Source organism: Pristiophorus japonicus, chromosome 10, assembly GCF_044704955.1.
Source record: "Pristiophorus japonicus isolate sPriJap1 chromosome 10, sPriJap1.hap1, whole genome shotgun sequence".
NCBI classification, from domain to species: Eukaryota; Metazoa; Chordata; class Chondrichthyes; family Pristiophoridae; genus Pristiophorus; species Pristiophorus japonicus.
Window position 1 is genome coordinate 172,255,621 of NC_091986.1, and position 20,115 is coordinate 172,275,735.

At 43.8% G+C, this 20,115-nt stretch overlaps 1 protein-coding gene across 2 annotated transcripts in view; it reads left to right on the top strand.

The window, feature by feature from the left end:
* Positions 1–20,115, top strand: part of fryb (furry homolog b (Drosophila)) — a 439,334-nt gene that overhangs the window by 300,653 nt on the left and 118,566 nt on the right. For both annotated transcript variants that reach the window (XM_070892324.1, XM_070892325.1), the window contains exons 38-40: positions 15,721–15,824; positions 18,266–18,451; positions 19,768–19,966. In XM_070892324.1, coding sequence (XP_070748425.1) covers positions 15,721–15,824; positions 18,266–18,451; positions 19,768–19,966 — 489 coding nt within the window. The remainder of the gene's footprint in view (positions 1–15,720; positions 15,825–18,265; positions 18,452–19,767; positions 19,967–20,115) is intronic.

Genomic DNA, 20,115 nt, shown 5'->3' on the forward strand with positions numbered 1-20,115 from the left:
AACCGGACCCGAGGATCGTTGCATGGCACGGGAAGCCAACCACCCAGCCAAAACGCCTCATTGCCGCCGCCGCTCCAGGGTGAAAAACGGAGCACAAAAGACCTGAAATTCCAGCCCTTTGTGCTTACGTTACTTCGGCAAGCCATTACACATGGAAATTTCAGATACCAGACAGTTATTATGGAACTGCTAGTCAGCAGAGTTATCGTTAATCTTAACATCTTATGCTGTCTAATCTGTGTAGGATAAGGCAGATTTTCAGCCTGTTGTAAAAGAAAGTTGCAAATATAACCCTTTTGCAAGAAAATGTTTGTATTCAGCAGAATGTGTGAAATTCAAGCGAGACTAGGTGCAGAATGTTGTTGTCGCCTCGTGGCATAAGAACATGCTGACCATGGGCCGTGTGGCTCTTTGTCGGCCGGCGTGGACACAATGGGCCGAAATGGCCTCCTTCTGCGCTGTAAATGTCTATGTTTTTATGAGAAATCATCATCATAGGTAGTCCCTCGGAATCGAGGAAGACTTGCTTCCACTTCTAAAGTGAGTTCTTTGGTGGCTGAACAGTCCAACACGAAAGCCACAGACCCTGTCACAGGTGGGACAGATATTCGTCGGGGGAAAGGGGGGGGCGGTATGGGACTGATTTGACGCATGCTCCTTTCGCTGCCTGCGCCTGACTTCTTAACGCTGGCAGCATTTAGACTCGAAGAGCTCAACGCCCTCCTGGTGTCCACCTTTGGCTCGTTTGCCATGAAGGAGCGCCGAGTAGAGCAATTGCTTCGGGAGTCTCGCGTCTGGCATGCGGACTAAGTGGCCTGCCCAGCCAAGCTGATCAAGTGTGATTAGTACTTCAATGCTGGGGATGTTAGCCTGCGCGAGGACACTGATGTTGGTGCGTCTGTCCTCCAAGGGGATTTGCAGGATCTTGCGGAGACATCGTTGGTGCTATATCTCCAGCTACTTGATGTGTCTTCTGTACATTGTCCATGCTTCTGATCCATACAGGAGGGCGGGTATTACTACAGTCCTGTAGACCATGAGCTTGGTGGTAGGTTTGAGGGCCTGGTCTTCGAACACTCTTTTCCTCAGGCGGCCGAAGGCTGCACTGGTGCACAGGAGGCAATGTTGAATCTCCGCATCAATGTCTGCCTTTGTTGACAAGAGGCTCCCGAGGTATGGGAAGTGGTCCATGTTGTCGAGGGCCGTGCCATGAATCTTGATGATTGGAGGGCAGTGCTGTGCAGCGAGGACAGGCTGGTGGAGGACCTTTGTCTTACGGATGTTAAGTGTAAGGCCCATGCGTTCATATGCCTCGGTGAATATATCGACTATATCCTGGAGTACAGCCTCAGAGAGTGCGTATACGCAGGCGTTGTCCACATACTGCAGTTCAACGACAAAGCTTTGGGTGATCTTGGACCTGGCCTGGAGGCTGCGTAGTTCTGCAGATTAGTTCCACTCCAGCGGGGAGCTTGTTGGCAGTGAGGTGGAGTATGGCAACGAGGAAGATTGAGAAGAGGGTTGGAATGATGACGCAGCCCTGTTTGACCCCGGTCCTGATGTGGAATGGGTCTGTAATGGATCCGCCAGTAAGGATCACGGCCTGCATGTCGTCATGGAGCTGACAAACTTTCAGGGCCATCCAAAACGGAGGAGGATGCTCCATAAGCCCTCACGGTCGACAGTGTCAAAGGCCTTTTGTAGGATTGAAAAAGGCCAGGTATAAGAGCTGGCGCTGCTCCCTGGATTTTTCCTCAGTTGTCGTGCTACAAAGATCATGTCCATTGTTCCCCGTAGGGGATGAAATCCGCACTGTGACTCCAGGAGGAGCTCCTCAGCCACAGGGAAAAGACGGTTGAGGAGAACTCTACGACAACCTTCCCAGTGGTTCATAGCAGGGAGATTCCCCTGTAGTTGCCGCAGTCGGATTTGTTCCCCTTTTTAAAAATGGACACGATCACTGCATCTCTGAGATCTCCCGGCATGCTCTCCTCCCTCCAAATGAGAGAGAGGAGGTCATGTATCCACACCAATAGCGCCTCTCCACCATATTTTAACGCTTCAGCAGGAATTCCATCCGCGCCCGTAGCCTTGTTATTTTTGAGCTGTTTTATGACTTTGCCTACCTCATGTGCTGGACCTCACCTCCTCAACGGTGATTGGGCCTCCTCCTCTTCAGCGACGACTGGGCCGCTCCTTCCCCGCCGATGACTTGGCCTCTTCTCCCCCAGCACGTGGTGAGTACCATGGTTGTGACCACCCTGACCTTCCATACTGAACTCCAGCGGACCACTGACCCTCAATGCCTGCTATGAGAAATAGGAGCATGAGGGGAAACATCCTCTCTGCATCTACCCTGTCAAGCCCCCTCAGAATCTTATATGTTTCAATAAGATCACCTCTCATTCTTCTAAACTCCAATGAGTATAGGCCCAACCTTTCTTCAGTTGGCCCCTCGAGCCTTCTCCAACATTCAATAAGATCATGGCTGATCTGATCCTGGCCTTAACTCCATTCCCCACTTGCTCCCCATAACCCTTGACTCCCTTATCATTCAAAAACCTGTCTATCTCCACCTTAAATATATTCAAAGACCCAGCCTCCACAGCTCTCTGGTGTAGAGAATTCCAAAGATTCATGATCCTCTGAGAGAATAAATTCCTCCTCATTTCTGTTTTAAATGGGCGACCCTTTATTCTGAAATTATGCCCCCTAATTCGAGATTACCCCATGAGGGGAAACATCCTCTCTGCATCTACCCTGTCAAGCCCCCTCAGAATCTTATGTTTCAATAAGATCATCTCTCATTCTCCTAAACTCCGATGACTATAGGCTGAACCTGCTCAACCTTTCTTCATATGACAACCCCTTCATCTCAGGAATCACCCTTGTAAACCTTCTCTGAACTGCCTCAATGCAAGTATGTCCTTCCTTAAATAAGGAGACCAAAACTCCAGGTGTGGTCTTAGCAACGCCCTGTACAGTTGGAGCAGGACTTCCCTACTTTTATACTCCATGCCCCTTGTAATAAAGGCCAACATTCCATTTGCCTTGCTGTACCTGCATACTAACTTTTTGCGTTTCATGTACAAGAACTCCCAGATCTCTCTGTACTACAGCATTTTGTAATCACTCCCCATTTAAATAATAATTTGCTTTTTTATTTTTACTGCCAAAGTGGATAACCTTATGTTTTCCCACATTATAGTCCATCTGTCAAATTTTTGTCCATTCACTGAGCCAATCTATGTCTCTTTGTAGATTATTTGCGTCCTCCTCACAACTTGCTTTCCCACCTATCTTTGTCTCATCAACAAATTTGACTATATTACACCCAGTCCCTTCATCCAAGTCATTAATATAAATTGTAAATAGTTGAGGCCCCAGCACTGATCCCTATGGCACCCCACTAGTTACAGTTTGCCAATCTGAAAATGACCCATTTATCCCAACTCTCTGTTTTCTGTTAGTTAGCCAATCCTCTATCCATGCTAATATATTACCCCCAGCCCCGTGAGCTCTTATCTTGTGCAGTAACCTTTTGTGTGACACCTTATTGAAAGTCCTCTGGAAATCCAAATACACCCTTTATCCCCTTTATCCACTCTGTTCGTTACATCCTCAAAGAACTCCAGTAAATTTGTCAAACATGATTTCCCTTTCAGAAAACCATGCTGACTCAGCTTAACTGCATTATGATTTTCTAAATGTCCGCAACTACTTCCTTAATGATGGACTCCAGCATTTTCCCAATGACAGATGTTAGACTAACTGCTTTCTGTCTCCCTCCTTTCTTAAATAGGAATGTTACATATGCGGTTTTCCAGTCCGCTGGGACCTCTCCAGAATTCAGGGAATTTAATAGATTACAACCAATGCAGCCATTATCTCTGCAGCCACTTCTTTTAAGACCCTAGGATGCAGACCATCGGGTCTAGGGTTACGTCCACCTTTAGTCCCATTAGTTTGCCTAATACTTTATCTCTAGTGATTGTTTTAAGTAACCCCACCGCCCCCCCCCCCCCTCCGCCACCCAATAGCTCCATGATTATCAATTATTGGGATGTTTTAATGTCCTCTACCATGAAGACCAATACAAAATATTTGTTCAATGTCTCTGCCATTTCCCTGTTAACCATTATTAATTCCCCAGTCTCATCCTCTAAGGGACCAACATTTACTTTAGCTACTCGCTTCCTTTTTATATACCTGTAGAAGCTCTTGCTGTCTGTTTTTATATTTCTTGCTAGCTTACTCTCATATGCTATCTTCTCTGTCTTTATCATTTTTTTAGTCATCCTTTGCTGGTTTCTAAACATTTCCCAATCCTCTGGCCTTCCACTGTCCTTCAGAACATTGTATGCCTTTGTTTTCAATTTGATATCATCCTTTACTTCCTTAGTTAACCAGGGATGGTTCATCCTTCTCTTAGCATCTTTTTTTTCTCACTGGAATAAATCTTTGCTGAGAGTTATGAAATATCTCCATAACTGTTTGCCACTGCTTTTCTACAGTCTTACCTTTAATATATTTTCCCAGTCCATTTTAACCAACTCTGCCTTCATACCTTTGTACTTACCTATATTTAAGTTCAGGACACTAGTTTGAGACCTAGCTTTCTCACCCTCAAACTGAATTTGAAATTCTACCATGTTATGATCACTCTTCCCAAGAGGATCCTTCACTACAAGATCATTAATTAATCCAGATTTGTTAAACATTACCAGATCTAGAATAGTCTGCTCCCTGGTTGGTTCCACAATGTATTGTTCCAAGAAACCATCCTGCACATACTCTATGAACTCTTCCTCAAGGCTACCTTTGCCAATTTGATTTATCCAATCAATTTGAAGATTAAAATCGCCCATGATTATTGCTGTACCTTTCTTACAAGCCTCCATTATTTCTTGATTTATACTCTGTGCTACAGAGTGGCTACTGTTTGGGGGCCGTAGACCATTCTCTTATCTCCACCCAAACTGATTCTACATCTTGATCTTCTGAGCCAATATCATTTCTCACTACTGCACTGATCTCATCCTTTATTAACAGAGCTGCCCCACCTCTTTTTCCTTTCTGTCTATCCTTATGAAATGGCACATACCCCTGAATATTTAGTTCCCAGCCTTGGTCACCTTTGGCAACAAAATGTGAAATAGCAATCCTTATCATAAAAATTTCCAATTGCAATTACTAAAGCTAAATAAATATAGAAAGTTATGCTGTAATAGCAATTTTTTGTGATGTCTATCTGTTTACTCTATTTAAGACCACCATTAAATTTTAGATAATAAAAACAGAAAATGGTGGAAATACTCAGCAGGTCAAACAGTATCTGTGGAGAGAGAAACAGTTAACGTTTCGGGTCGATGACCTTTCGTCAGAACTGAAAAAAGTTAGAGATATAACAGGTTTTAAGCAAGTGCAGAGGCAGGGAAAGCAGAGAGGGGTGGAAAGAACAAAAGGGAAGGTCTATGATAGTGTGAAAGGCATGCAAGTTTAAAAGATAAAAGGGATGATGGTGTGAGACAAAAGGAGATGGTAATGGTACAAATAAAGGAACAAAAGATGGGTCTAGAAGAGGTGTAAATGGGAATAGCAGACGTGTAAATTCTAGATTCCTGGTCTTGGTGATTTTGGAGGTTTCCTCTTTTATACTTTCAATAACAGACCTAGAGGGAACTTTTAATTGTGCCACATGTCAATACTGCAGCAGGAAACATTTTATTACCAACACTTCAAACTCCAAGTATTTTTCCTTGAGCATTGGGAAAAGGGGTCCCACAAAGCAAACTATGCCATATGATGTCTGCTTATTTACTCACATACAAGCTGCAGTGCAGGGTGGCCACTTGCTGTCACTCATCGATGTAATCTTTAAACTTCAAATATCTCAGCATATAACATAGAAACATAGAAAATAGGTGCAGGAGTAGGCCATTTGGCCCTCCGAGCCTCTAGCACCATTCAATAAGATCATGGCTGATCCTTCACCTCAGTACCCCTTTCCTGCTTTCTCTCCATACCCCTTGATTCCTTTAGCCATAAGGACGACATCTAACTCCCTCTTGAATATATCCAATGAACTGGCATCAACAACTCTCTGCAGTAGGGAATTCCACAGGTTAACAACTCTCTCAGTGAAGAAGTTTCTCCTCATCTCAGTCCTAAATGGCTTACCCCTTATCCTTAGACTGTGTCCCCTGGTTCTGGACTTTCCCAACATCGGAAACATTCTTTCTGCATCTAACCTGTCCAGTCTTGTCAGAATTTTATATGTTTCTATGAGATCTCCTCTCATCCTTCTAAACTCCAAAGTATAAAGGTCTAGTTGATCCAGTCCCTCCTCATATGTCAGTCTGCCATCCCGGGAATCAGTCTGGTGAACCTTCACTGCACTCCCTCAATAACAAGAATGTCCTTCCTCAGATTAGGACACCAAAACTGAACACAATATTCCAAGTGAGGCCTCACCAAGGCCCTGTACAATTGCAGTAGGACCTCTCTGCTCCTATACGCAAATCCCCTAACTATGAAGGCCAACATACCATTTGCCTTCTTCACTGCCTGTTGTACCTGCATGCCAACTTTCAATGACTGATGTACCATGACACAACAGTAGGAATGCAGACCAGAACTGGGGCAGAATCTCCTTATTTTAGATCCCTCATTAAATATGAATAGGCCATGCAGGATATGGTGACACCTGAGAGAATGGGCCACAGTGAAGATGGAGCAATCCCTCTGGGCTGTTATCATTTAGTCAATGTTATTCTTATTCGACTTACTCACCTGTATACTCACTCAATCATTCACACTCATACGTTGAAGTATGAAACACAGGCTGTTAGCTATGTAAGCTCTGCTTGTAATATGTTTTGTTTTGTATAATTAGAACAAGTTACCTTTCTGACTGCCATCCACAAAATGAGCACATCACAGCATTCGGCATCACTCATTCCATGTATAGCGAGCACCAGCAAAGGTGCAACCACCCCAATGGATTTAAATAGTCCGTTTGAGATAGCTACACTCAGTAAAGCAGAGAACATGAGTGAACAGGGGCAGAGATGGAAATGAAACCTGCTGACCGAGAATGCTGACCGAGAATACAGACCTCAGGGCTTGAATTTAATAGTACGATGCCTTCTGATCGGCAACATTTTGTTAGTGATTAGAGGGTGACTATCCGCTTCCCATGCAGGGTGCCAAACAGCTTGCAAGGTCTGATATTGACTACTATTCTCATCTGCAGTCATACATATCCATATAACAGAACTGCAATCCGGCATGGAGTATATAACAACTCCACTGCCATCTACAGCAGAGCCATGAGATTCTAAACCCAGTCAGACTAATTCTCATGAATGCTCAGACTGCAACTATGGAGGCCTTGGGTTTCAATTTCGAAGATGTTGTTTTGTTTGGTTTCAATATGCGTGCTAGAGACAGTTTGTCAGAGGTCTACTCCCACGCAGAGTTCTGGGCATGCTGATGGTGTGCCCAGCAGCAGGATATAGTTACAATAGGTAAAGACGAGGCCATTGTCTCTCAAGATAACATGACATCCAGTCATTCCAGCCAGTCTTGCTCCCTCAAATTAAGGTAGAGGTGCCAGAAAGTGAGCAATACCAAGCAGCCGCTATAGCAGCAGCTGTGGTGGAGCCTGTTGCAGGACCATCTCGTGTTCCGGCATAAGGAAGCAAAGGGCAAGAGACCTCCATGGGCACCCAGCTGTTAGTCACTTCACTTACTTACCCCTGCCAAAAGGTGGAGCACCTTGAAGGAGCACTAGGATAGGGTATAGAGCGGATAAATAGAGGAGTGTAATGTATTTGCTTCATGGGTTCTTTGCTTAAGAATTCATAGCAACACATTGCTATTAACATAGAAACATAGAAAATAGGAGCAGTAGCAGGCCCTTCGGCCCTTCGAGCCTGCACGGCATTCAATATGATCATAGCTGATCCTCTATCTCAACACCATATTCCTGCTTTTTCCCCATACCCCTTGATGCCTTTTGTGTCCAGAAATCTATCTATCTCCTTTTTAAATATATTCAGTGACTTGGCCTCCACAGCCTTCTGTGGTAGAGAATTCCACAGGTTCACCACCCTCAGTGAAAAAATGTCTCCTCATCTTGATTCTAAATTTCCGACCCTGTATCCTGAGACTGTGACCCCTTGTTCTAGACTTCCCAGCCAGGGGAAACATCCTCCCCGCATCCAATCTGTCCAACCCCATCAGAATTTTATACGTTTCAATCAGATCCCCTCTCATTCTTCTAAACTCTAATGAATACAGGCCTAGTCGACCCAATCTCTCTTCATACGACAGTCCTGCCATCCCAGGAATCAGTCTGGTGAACCTTTGCTGCACTCCCTCGATGGCAATTATATCCTTTCTTAGATAAGGAGACCAAAACTGCATACAATACTCCAGGTGTGGTCTCACCAAGTCCCTGTATAACTGTAGTAAGACATCCTTGCTCCTGTACTCAAATTCTCTTGCAATGAAGGCCAACATACTATTTGCCTTCCTAACTGCTTGCTGCACCTGCATGTTTGCTTTCAACGACTGGTGTACAAGGATACCTCGGTCCCTTTATACATCGACATTTCCCAAGCTATCATCTTTTAAATAATACTTTGTCTTTATGTCTTTACATTATACTGCATCTGCCATGTGTTTGCCCACTCACTCAACCTATCTAAATTGCTTTGCAGCGACTTTGCATCCTCCTCACAACTCACAATCCCACCCAGTTTTCATCGTCAGCAAACTTTGAAATATTACATTTGGTTCCCTCATCCAAATCATTTATATATATTGTGAATAGCTGGGGCCCAAGCACTGATCCCTGTGGTACCCCACTAGTCACTGCCCACCACCCCGAAAAAGACCCGTTTATTCCTACTCTCTGTTTCTTGTCAGTTAACCAATTTCCAATCCATATCAGTATATTACCCCCAATCCTATGTGCTTTAATTTTGCACACTAGTCTCTTATGTGGGACTTTATCAAAGACCTTCTGAAAATCCAAACACACTACACCCACTGGTTCTTCCTTATCTATTCTATCAGTTACATCCTCAAAAAACTCCAGTAGGTTTGTCAAACATGATTTTCCTTTCATAAATCCATGTTGACTTTGCCTAATCCTGTTGATATTATCTAAGTGTTCTGTTATCATATCCTTTATAAGAGACTCTAGCATTTTCCCTACTACTGATGTTCGGCTAACCGGTCTGTAGTTCCCTGTTTTCTCGCTCCCTTTTTTGAATAGTGGGGTTACATTTGCCACCCTCCAATCTGCAGGAACTGTTCCATAATCTATAGAATTTTGGAAGATGACAACCAATGCATCCACTATTTCCTCTTTTAGTGCTCTGGGATGCAGATCATCAGGCCCTATGGATTAATCAGTCTTCAGTCCCATTAGTTTCTCCAGCACTATTTTCTTACTAATAATCATTTCCTTTAATTCCTCTTGCTCACTAGACCCTTGGTTCCCTAACATTTGTGTTCTCTTCCGTGAAGACAGAACTGAAGTATTTATTTCATTGTTCTGCCATTTCCTTGTTCCCCATTATAAATTTTCCCATTTCTGACTGTAAAGGACCTACATTTGTCTTCACTAATCTTTTTCTTTTTACGTACTTGTAGAAACTTTTGCAGTCGGTTTTTATGTTCCTTGTAAGTTTACTCTCGTACTCTATTTTTCCCCTCTTAATCTATCTCTTGGTTCTTTTTTGCTGAATTTTAAACTGCTCGCAATCCTCAGGCTTGCTACTTTTTCTGGTAACTTTGTATGATTCCTCTTTGGATCTAATACTATCCTTAATTTATTTTGTTAGCCATGGTTGGGCCACTTTTCCTTTTGTGTTTTTACGCCAGAAAGGAATGTATAACTTTTGCAATTCATGCATTCGTTCCTTAAATGTTCGCCATTGCCTATCCACCGTCATGTTTTTTAATGAATCTTCCCAATCTCTCATAGCCAATTCATTTCTCATACCTTCTCAGTTTCCTTTCTTTAGATTTAGGACCTTAGTTTTGGTTTGGACTACTTCACTTTCTACCTTAATAAAGAATTCATTCATGTTATGGTCACTCTTCCCTAAAGCACAACAAGACTGTTAATTAACACCTTCTCATTGCACAATACCCAATCTGGAATAGCCTGTTCCCTGGTAGGTTCCTCAACATACTGGTCTAAAAAAACCATCTCGTACACACTCCAGGAATTCATCCTCCACAGTATTATTACTAATTTGGTTTGGCCAGTCTATATGTAGATTAAAGTCACCTATGATTACTGTCGTACCCTTGTTACATGCATCTCTAATTTCCTGTTTTATGCCATTCACTACATTACCACTACTGTTTGGAGGCCTATAGACAACTCCCACCAATGTTTTCTGTCCCTTGGTGCTCCTTAACTCCACCCAGACTGATTCTACATCTTGATTATCTGAGTCAGTATCCTTTCTCACTATTGCTTGGATTTCATCCTTTACTAATAACGCCAAATCACCCACTTTTCCTTTTTACTTGTCCTTCCTAAATAACGAATATCCTTGGATATTCAGTTCCCAACCCTGGTCACCCTGCAACCATGTCTCCATAATTGCAACTATATCGTATCCGTTTACATCTATTTGTGCTGTTAATTCGTCTACCTTATTTACAGATGCTTTGTACATTCGGATACAGTGCTTTTAGATTTGTCTTTTTAACACTATTAGACATCTTAACTTATTTTGTACGATAGCCCTATTTGTCTTATTGCTATCTTTTCTTATCTGGACCCTATTTGTTAGTGCACTCATTTGTTTGTGTGCTCTGTCCCTTCCTGACATAATCTGGTTATCCTTACCACAATCACATTCCTGCATTGCTTCCTTTTATTTTCTCTTTAGCATTCTAGATTGCTCTCAACTGCGACCATCCTCCACTGCACCACCCCCCCCCCCCCCCACCCCCAAATTTAGTTTAAAGCCCTGTCTACCTCCCTAGTTATTCGGTTCATTAGAACTCTGGTCCCAGCATAGTTCAGGTGCAGTCCGCCCCCACGCTCTCTCTTTCCCGAGTATTGGTGCCAGTGCCCTACTAATTGAAACCCACTTCTCCCACACCAACCTCTGAGCCACGCATTCACCTCCCTGATTCTATTGACGATATGCCAATTTGCTCGTGGCTCAGGTAATAATGCAGAGATTATTACCTTTGTAGTTCTGTTTTTCAATTTAGTCCCTAGCTGTTCAAGCTCTCTCAGCAGAACCTCTTTCTTAGTCCTACCTATGTCATTTGTACCTACATGTACCATGACAAATGGATCCTCCCCCTCCGACTCCAAGTTCTTCTCCAGCCCAGAGGCGATATCCTTTGCCCTGGCAATGGGTAGGCAACACAGCCTTCGGATCCCACGCTATAGGCTGCAGAGAACCCTATCTATCCCCCTAACTATACCGTCCCCTACTTCCTCTTTACTCACCCCACTTGAATGGCTTTCTGCACCACGGTGCCTTGGTCAGTCTGCACACTCGTCCACAAGGGTTGCAAGAACCTCATATCTATTGGACAAGTGCAGGGACTGAGGCTCCTGTAATACTACCTCCTGGATCCCCGTACCTGCCTCACTCGCAGTCACACCCTCCTGTCCCTGACCACGTGTCAATTCAAAAGTATTTAATCTAGAATAATAGTGAGGTTGGGGACAGCATCAAATAAGAAATTAGGGATGCGTGCAATAAAGGTACAGCAGTTATCATGGGTGACTTTGATCTACATATAGATTGGGCTAACCACACTGGTAGCAATACGGTGGAGGAGGATTTCCTGGAGTGTATTAGGGATGGTTTTCGAGACCAATATTTCAAGGAACCAACTAGAGGGCTGGCCATCCTAGACTGGGTGATGTATAATGAGAAAGGACTAATTAGCAATCTTGTTGTGCGAGGCCCCTTGGGGAAGAGTGACCATAATATGGTAGAATTCTTTATTAAGATGGAGAGTGACATACTTAATTCAGAGATTAGGGTCCTGAACTTAAGGAAAGGTAACTTCGATGGTATGAGACGTGAATTGGCTAGAATAGACTGGAGAATGATACTTAAAGGGTTGACGGTGGATAGGCAATGGCAAACATTTAAAGAGCACATGGCTGAACTTCAACAATTGTACATCCCTGTCTGGAGTAAAATAAAACGGGGAAGGTGGCTCAACTGTGGCTAACAAGGGAAATTAGGGATAGTGTTAAATCCAAGGAAGAGGTATATAAATTGGCCAGCGAAAGCAGCAAACCTGAAGACTGGGAGAAATTTAGAATTCAGCAGAGGAGGTCAAAGGGTTTAATTAGGAGGGGGAAAATAGAGTATGAGAGGAAGCTTGCTGGGAACATAAAAACTGACTGCAAAAGCTTCTATAGATATGTGAAGAGAAAAAGATGAGTGAAGACAAACATAGGTCCCTTGCAGTCAGAATCAGGTGAATTTATAATGGGGAACAAAGAAATGGCAGACCAATTGAGCAAATACTTTGGTTCTGTCTTCACGAAGGAAGACACAAATAACCTTCTGGAAATACTAGGAGACCGAGGGTTTAGTGAGAAGGAGGAACTGAAGGAAATCCTTATTAGTCAGGAAATTGTGTTAGAGAAATTGATGGGATTGAAGGCCATAAATCCCCAGGGCCTGATAGTCTGCATCCCAGAGTACTTAAGGAAGTGGCCCTAGAAATAGTGAATGCATTGGTGATCATTTTCCAACAGTCTATCGACTCTGGATCAGTTCCTATGGACTGGAAGGTAGCTAATGTAACACCACTTTTTAAAAAAGAAGGGAGAGAAAAAACGGGGAATTATACACCGGTTAGCCTGACATCAGTAGTGGGGAAAATGTTGGAATCAATTATTAAAGATGTAATAGCAGCGCATTTGGAAAGCAGTGACTGGATCGGTCCAAGTCAGCATGGATTTATGAAAGGGAAATCATGTTTGATAAATCTTCTAGAATTTTTTGAGGATGTAACTAGTAGAGTGGACAAGGGAGAACCAGTGGATGTGGTGTATTTGGATTTTCAAAAGGCTTTTGACAAGGTCCCACACAAGAGATTAGTGTGCAAAATTAAAGCACATGGTATTGGGGGTAATGTATTGACGTGGATAGAGAACTGATTGGCAGACGGGAAGCAGAGAGTCGGGATAAACGGGTCCTTATCAGAATGGCAGGCAGTGACTAGTGGGGTGCCGCAGGGCTCAGTGCTGGGACCATAGCTATTTACAATACACATCAGTGATTTAGATGAAGGAATTGAGAGTAATATCTCCAAGTTTGCAGATGACACTAAGCTGGGTGGTGGTGTGAGCTGTGAGGAGGATGCTAAGAGGCTGCAGGGTGACTTGGACAGATTAGGTGAGTGGACAAATGCATGGCAGATGCAGTATAATGTGGATAAATGTGAGGTTATCCACTTTGGTGGCAATAACACAAAGGCAGAATATTATCTGAATGGCTGCAGATTAGGAAAAGGGGAGGTGCAACGAGACCTGGGTGTCATGGTAGATCAGACATTGAAGGTTGGCATGCAGGTACAGCAGGCGGTTAAGAAGGCAAATGGCATGTTGGCCTTCATAGCTAGAGAATTTGAGTATAGGAGCAGGGAGGTCTTACTGCAGCTGAACAGGGCCTTGGTGAGGCCTCACCTGGAATATTGTGTTCAGTTTTGGTCTCCTACTCTGAGGAAGGACGTTCTTGCTATTGAGGGAGTGCAGCGAAGGTTCACCAGACTGATTCCCGCGATGGCAGGACTGACATATGAGGAGAGACTGGATCGACTGAGCCTATATTCACTGGAGTTTAGAAGAATGAGAGGAGATCTCATAGAAACATATAAAATTCTGACGGGACTGGACAGGTTAGATGCAGGAAGAATGTTCCCGATGTTAGAGGAGTCCAGAACCAGGGGTCACAGTCTAAGGATAAGGGTTAAGCCATTTAGGACTGAGATGAGGAGAAACTTCTTCACTCAGAGAGTTGTTAACCTGTGGAATTCTCTTCCGCAGAGATTTGTAGATGCCAGTTCGTTAGATATATTCAAGAGGGAGTTGGATATGTCCCTTACAGCTAAAGGGATCAAGGGGTATGGAGAGAAAGCAGGAAAGGGGTACTGAGGTGAATGATCAGCCATGATTTTATTGAATGGTGGTGCAGGCTCGAAGGGCCGAATGGCCTACTCCTGCACCTATTTTTCTATGTTTCTAGAGGGTATGGCTGCCTCCTGGAACAAAAGGTGCAGGTAACTTTCTCCCTCCCTGATGTCTCGCAATATCTGCAGCTCAGACTCCAGCTCCTCAACTCGGAGCCGAAGTTCATCGAGCCGCAAACACTTACCGCAGATGTAGTCGCCCTGGACCAAAACGTCCAGAAGCTCTCACATATTGCAGCAGCAACACATCTCCTGTTTTCCCAATACTTTATTTAATTAATTAGTTTTGTGTTAATCAAAGTATTTACCCTATATTGTTTATTAAATTAGTTAAACAAATAAAGGTTAATTTTTAGAATTTAGTTATATGCTATTTGTTAATTTAAAAGAAAAACCTAGCCCACAATCACTACCAATCACTTAACTACCTTATCTGTGATGTCACACTGTAGAGTTCTCCCACCCAGAGCTGTGCGATCTCCTGGGAGAGGCAAGAAAACAGATTAAAAACCCAGGCCAATTGGGGAAAAAATCTGGGAAAATTCCTCTCCGACCTAACCAGGTGATCGAAACTAGTCCAGGAGATCACACTGGCTGTATTAGATTCCTTGAAGTTGCAAGTCTACTGTGGCGTTTATCCTCATTTTCAGGCTTCGGTCTGCTCCTGCTCGGGTATGCTGCCACTCTGCGGAAAAAGTTAGGAAAAACAAGGCAAAGCAACACCTCCACTTCAACGAACTCTCCCACTTACCAAACTCTCAGGTTTCCCACTCTGAGCTACTGCACATCGTTGGTTTCTTAACAAGGTTTAACAATTACACTGCATGTTACCAGTTCATCTACTCGGCTCAATACTGCATACCTCATCATGGATGACCTAGACCCACTGACTGGGGTTTTATTGAGTCTTGTGAACATCACGTGATTGGCTAAGCCACTCACAATGTAACAGCTCTACAAACCTGTGAGCATACTCATAGATGCATACATTACAAGGGCCAACATCATACATAGGTATACAGACAATGTAGAGAGCTGCGAGGTGTAATTGGACACCAATCACCTGGCATTGCCCGAATATGTAATTTGACCCATTCATTGACAGTCAGGCTGCACGCAACATTGCTGCCTTCAAGCAATACTTGACAATGCAGAGATAGTTGCCAATGTATAATGAGACTGAAGCTAACGCATACCTGCAGATAATTTGCAAAAACACCCCAGAGATCAGACAACGCACAAACATTCACTTGATTTCAGAAAAACACACAGTGCTAACACTCCCTAGACTGGGTCCTGCTTTAAATGCTGCCTTACCTTCTGTTAAAACTTAACTTACTATTTAACAGTCAGAATGCCTCTCATCATGTTTTACACTTACCAATCTTCTGTATAGTGTCATCAGTAATTGCATTCCCAGTAAGGAAATAAATAATATCTTAATTACATTGCTTCGCAGAACTTATAAGTACTATTGTACAGTACTTACATTTTGTATTTCTATGGAAACAGGTGCAATATAGCTGTCATCTTCATGACTGAGATGGTGGTTGACCACAGCGTTAGAGAAGACTGGGCGCTACATCTGCCTCTGTTGATTCATGCACTCTTTCTGGGTAAGGCTGAAAAATTACATTTTTTGCATTTGAAATTGAGAAATGTTTATATGAATTTATGAAAGGTGCAAAAGGTTCATATTTCCAATTAGCATACTACAGGGTTGGACCATGTATAATATTGCTAACAAATTAGTTAATGCAAATTCCTTTGTTTGGTATTTTAATGAAAGCATTAACCTGCTTATTTTTAATTGCAGTGACAAGAATTTTATATGAATTGTCAATACATTGATTAATATTGCATAGCATAATTTCACCCTATATGTGACTAACATTGCACCAACTATACCAACACTTCAGAATTCACCAAAGTAGAAGTCATTCACCTTTTTCCCCTGTTTTATTGGAATATTCTGTCCAGATATTTGCATTGTTCCCATTTAGGCAAGTTTTCTTTTCATCCCAGGGATAACACAAAGATAAACTGGATTCTGTTGTTAATTACAAAAACAAGTTAGTTTACGTATCACAGGAGAATTACCAGACACAGACTTAACAGGAAAAATTATAAGACAATTAGATAATAATTTCACATATAACAGGTATTTTAAAACCAAATTTAAGTACAGAAAACTCTTGTTTATCCGGATACGGATATTAACGGAAAACCCGCCGTAACGGAAATTAAAATATTGGTTTGCCACTTCTCACCGGCTGGCAGCCCTGCACGTAATGCTTCGACATATATCATATCCAGATCCTTCTGTTGTAAAATCGCTAACAATTTCACAACGTGATACACACCATGAGCAAGGACTCAGAAAATCTACCGTAAAAATCTAAAAGCTGAATACACAAGTTCACCCTCCTCTGCCCTTGCTTTGCTGGTGTGTGTGTGTGTGCGCGCTGCTGCAGTCGCTGTCTCTCGTGGCTGCCGCTGACGTTGGGAACGGGGGCAGGGCCGGCACCGGGTTCCAGGCACAGAACGCAGCCTAGAGAACGCGCTCCAGAACCCCGGAGCTGGACAATCTCCTCCTCGAGGCCACCTGCAGCCACTCCCAGTGCATCATTCGTCCCTCCGCGATTACAGTCCGGGGGAAGTACATGCATGCTGGCAACTCCATCCCTTTTCTTCTGCAGCAACGATTGTCGCGCATGAACCGTTTGCCTCGCACGTTCTCACATTGAAACCACTCAGAACTCTTCTTGCAATTGGTTACTTCAGATCCAGCGACTATTAAGTTGGCGATCACTAACATACCCGTGGGAATTTTGATTTTCAATGAGTTGTTAAATATATGTACAAATATTAACTTTAAAATGTAAACTCGCCCTAACGGAAAATTCGTTTACCCAGAATTGCCGAATCCCCGAGTGATTCGGATAAACAAGAGTTTCCTGTAGTAAATTCTATCAGACAGTTCACGGGGGAACCCCAAGGACGGGTGAGTTAGAGGCATTAGGGAGTTAAAAAATTAAATATCAAACCTGCTTCCAACTGGCCCATTCCGGTTTTAAGGGAGGCAAGCGAACTATCCGCTCTCAAGAGGCAGGTCAGTCAGTAAAATCTTTTAAGGAGGCTGCGTGCCTTCATTTTATTTATTTTAACCCATGGAAGCCAGGTTTTCTGTAGGTCGGGAATTCCGGTAGATAAAAGAAGGTGTGAGGGGACGGACCCATGAGGTAATTTAATTTGCAGCATTGCTTGTGGGCCAGGAGGAACAGGAGTGTTTCCTCTGGGCCCAACAAGCATCCCTCTTTACACACTCCACGATCGGCCAATCTCACCGCCCCCCCCCTCCCCAAACTCCAACTTCCCTGATCTTCGACTGCCCATCCCCACCCCCGATCTCGAACTCCCCCCACCCCCGATCTTTGACTTCCATCCTCCTATCTCCGACTTCCCACACTGCCCTGCAATCTCTGACTCCTCCTAACCCCCAACAATTGGCCGACTATCCTCCACCCTCCGGCGATCTCCAACACACCACCACCCCCCCCCCCCCCGATTTCCAACTCACTCCCACTGGCCCCCCCCCCCCACCCTCTGCCACTTGTGATCTCCTACTCCCACCATGCCCCGACCCCCACCTCCCCCCAGTGATTTCCTACTTACCTGGCATCCGCTCTTTGGCTGCTTTCCCGCCTGTTAGGCAGCTAGCCTGTCACTCTGGCTGGCTGGCTGTCAGGTAGGAAACCTGCTGAAAAAAAATCAAAAACAGACTGCAGTTAAAATCTGCAAGACGTCCGGAGAAACCGGTTCCCCGTCCGGAAATCCTCCCCCCACCCGCCCCAACCACCTTCACACCCCGGTAAATGTCGGGGCCCACAGGTTCCAATAATTGCATGTCATGCATACACTAGAAAAGTAACACAAATTAGCATCAGTTGTCATTTTCAAATTTACATCAGTATTACAAGTCTTGTTTACCAGTGTAATAGCTGAAGATCAAGGAGAAGGTTGTACTTAATTTATTTTCCTGTAATTCATTTTTTAGGTCTTGATCATTATCGGCCAGAAGTGTTTGAACACAGCAAAAGATTACTTTTGCACCTCTTGATAGCCTTGTCCTGCAATGATAATTTCCAGGCTGTGGCTACAGTCCTTCTGCTTAACAGAGAAGTCGGTGAAAGTAAAACACTTACAGTAAAACCAGTGTACCCACCAGATTATCTCTACTCAGGTAAAAGTAACATTGAAATAAAGGGATTCTGTAGCAATTTAATTATTCAGGGAAGGTAAATAAATATATGTGAATTTGTAGAATTGGGCCGCTTAATTCGAATTAAGTGATTTTTTTTTCGCCTGGTGTTAGGCCTGGAATTGGGTGCTTTAACTTAAAAAAAAATGATCCGCCATTCTCGGAGCAGGAGGGAGGCGGGAGCGGAGCGCTGTAAATCAGCGCTCGCTTAGTATGCCAGCACGGCACTGATGACATCACTGTGACGCAGACGTGCCGTGTCGTGCTGACACGTCGCAACATTCCTCCTCTTTTAAAGGGGAAGGCCACTGTGAACTCTGCAGCCACTTCCGAGGCACCCACAGGGCCACCGAGGGAGGGTTTTGGCCGGGACAGCTGCCTGGCATCCAAGAGGGCATGCTTGGCTGCCTGTTGGTGGCCCGGCCAAATCAGCGTCCACCGTTGTCGTGCCGACTGCAAAGTCAGCTGACAAAAAAAAGGATGACAGCCGCAGCGCAAGGCCCTTCCCTTTAAGGACGGATGGGGAGCCACAGCCACCACAGCTTTGCGATCCGCAAAGCTGTTGGTGGCATCGCTCCGCGCCAACCTCACTCCCGTGGGGCAGTTTCTCCCTCCACCTCCCCCAGGACGTAAAAGGGATGGCGCAGGGAGATAAGGGGTTGGCACGCACGACGATCACATTGCCATATGCGCTGCCGCCCAGGGCGAAAAGTAATAGGCACAGCGCAAACTCGTTTTCGCTGTCGATATCCCAGGGGCAATTCCGGGCGGGTCGCTTCCGCTGCCTGTGCCCTTATCCATCCTTATCGCCCCATTAGCGCTAACGGGCCTTTCAGAAAGAGGCAGTTTTGGCCCCCAGGCCTCTGCATTACTGGACCAGTAACATAAACACAAAACTACCATTCTCCCATAATTGAATGCTTTGTAGAAGATTATGGTCTTTACGATAATGATTCCTGCAAATTTCTTGTAATTAAAAATTGTAAAAATACCAAGCATAGTACAGATATTTTTTCACAAAAAGACAAAACGATGTTTGTACTTTTCAAAATGTTTGGGTTCAACGAAATTCACTTCCTGATAATTATTTACTCGGCAAAGTAAATAGCAGTAATTGCTTATATCACTTTATGCATCATATTATGGGATAATTGGTTCCAAGAAAACATTGGGTTAGGAGAGCAGTTTGCACCCTTGGAATAAAAAGTATATCCATATTTGTGTTCAGATTTACATTACAGAATGTATGTGTTTTGTATAGTGATTTTTACAAAAATAATCTTGTTTACTTGTACTAGGTGGTTGTGACTTCTTAAGAGATTATCAGTCCTCTCCAGTTCCAGATTCGGGATTAAGCTCCAGTTCCACCTCTTCCAGTATCAGCCTGGGAGGTAGTAGTGGAAACCTTCCACAAATCTCACAGGAGATGGAAGAGATTGAAACAGCAGCTGAAATAAATGAGAAGGCTCACAAGCTAATTGAGTTCTTAGCAACCAGGTAACAAGCGTAAAACATGGGTTTCGTTATTCACGCCTTTAAGACAATTTGTGTTCAGCGTTGAGAAAGTTGCTGATTTAATGTAAAGTTTAAGAAAAGCATTTAATACTTTGCATTGGCATTATAAAACATGATACAGAAAAAAAAGT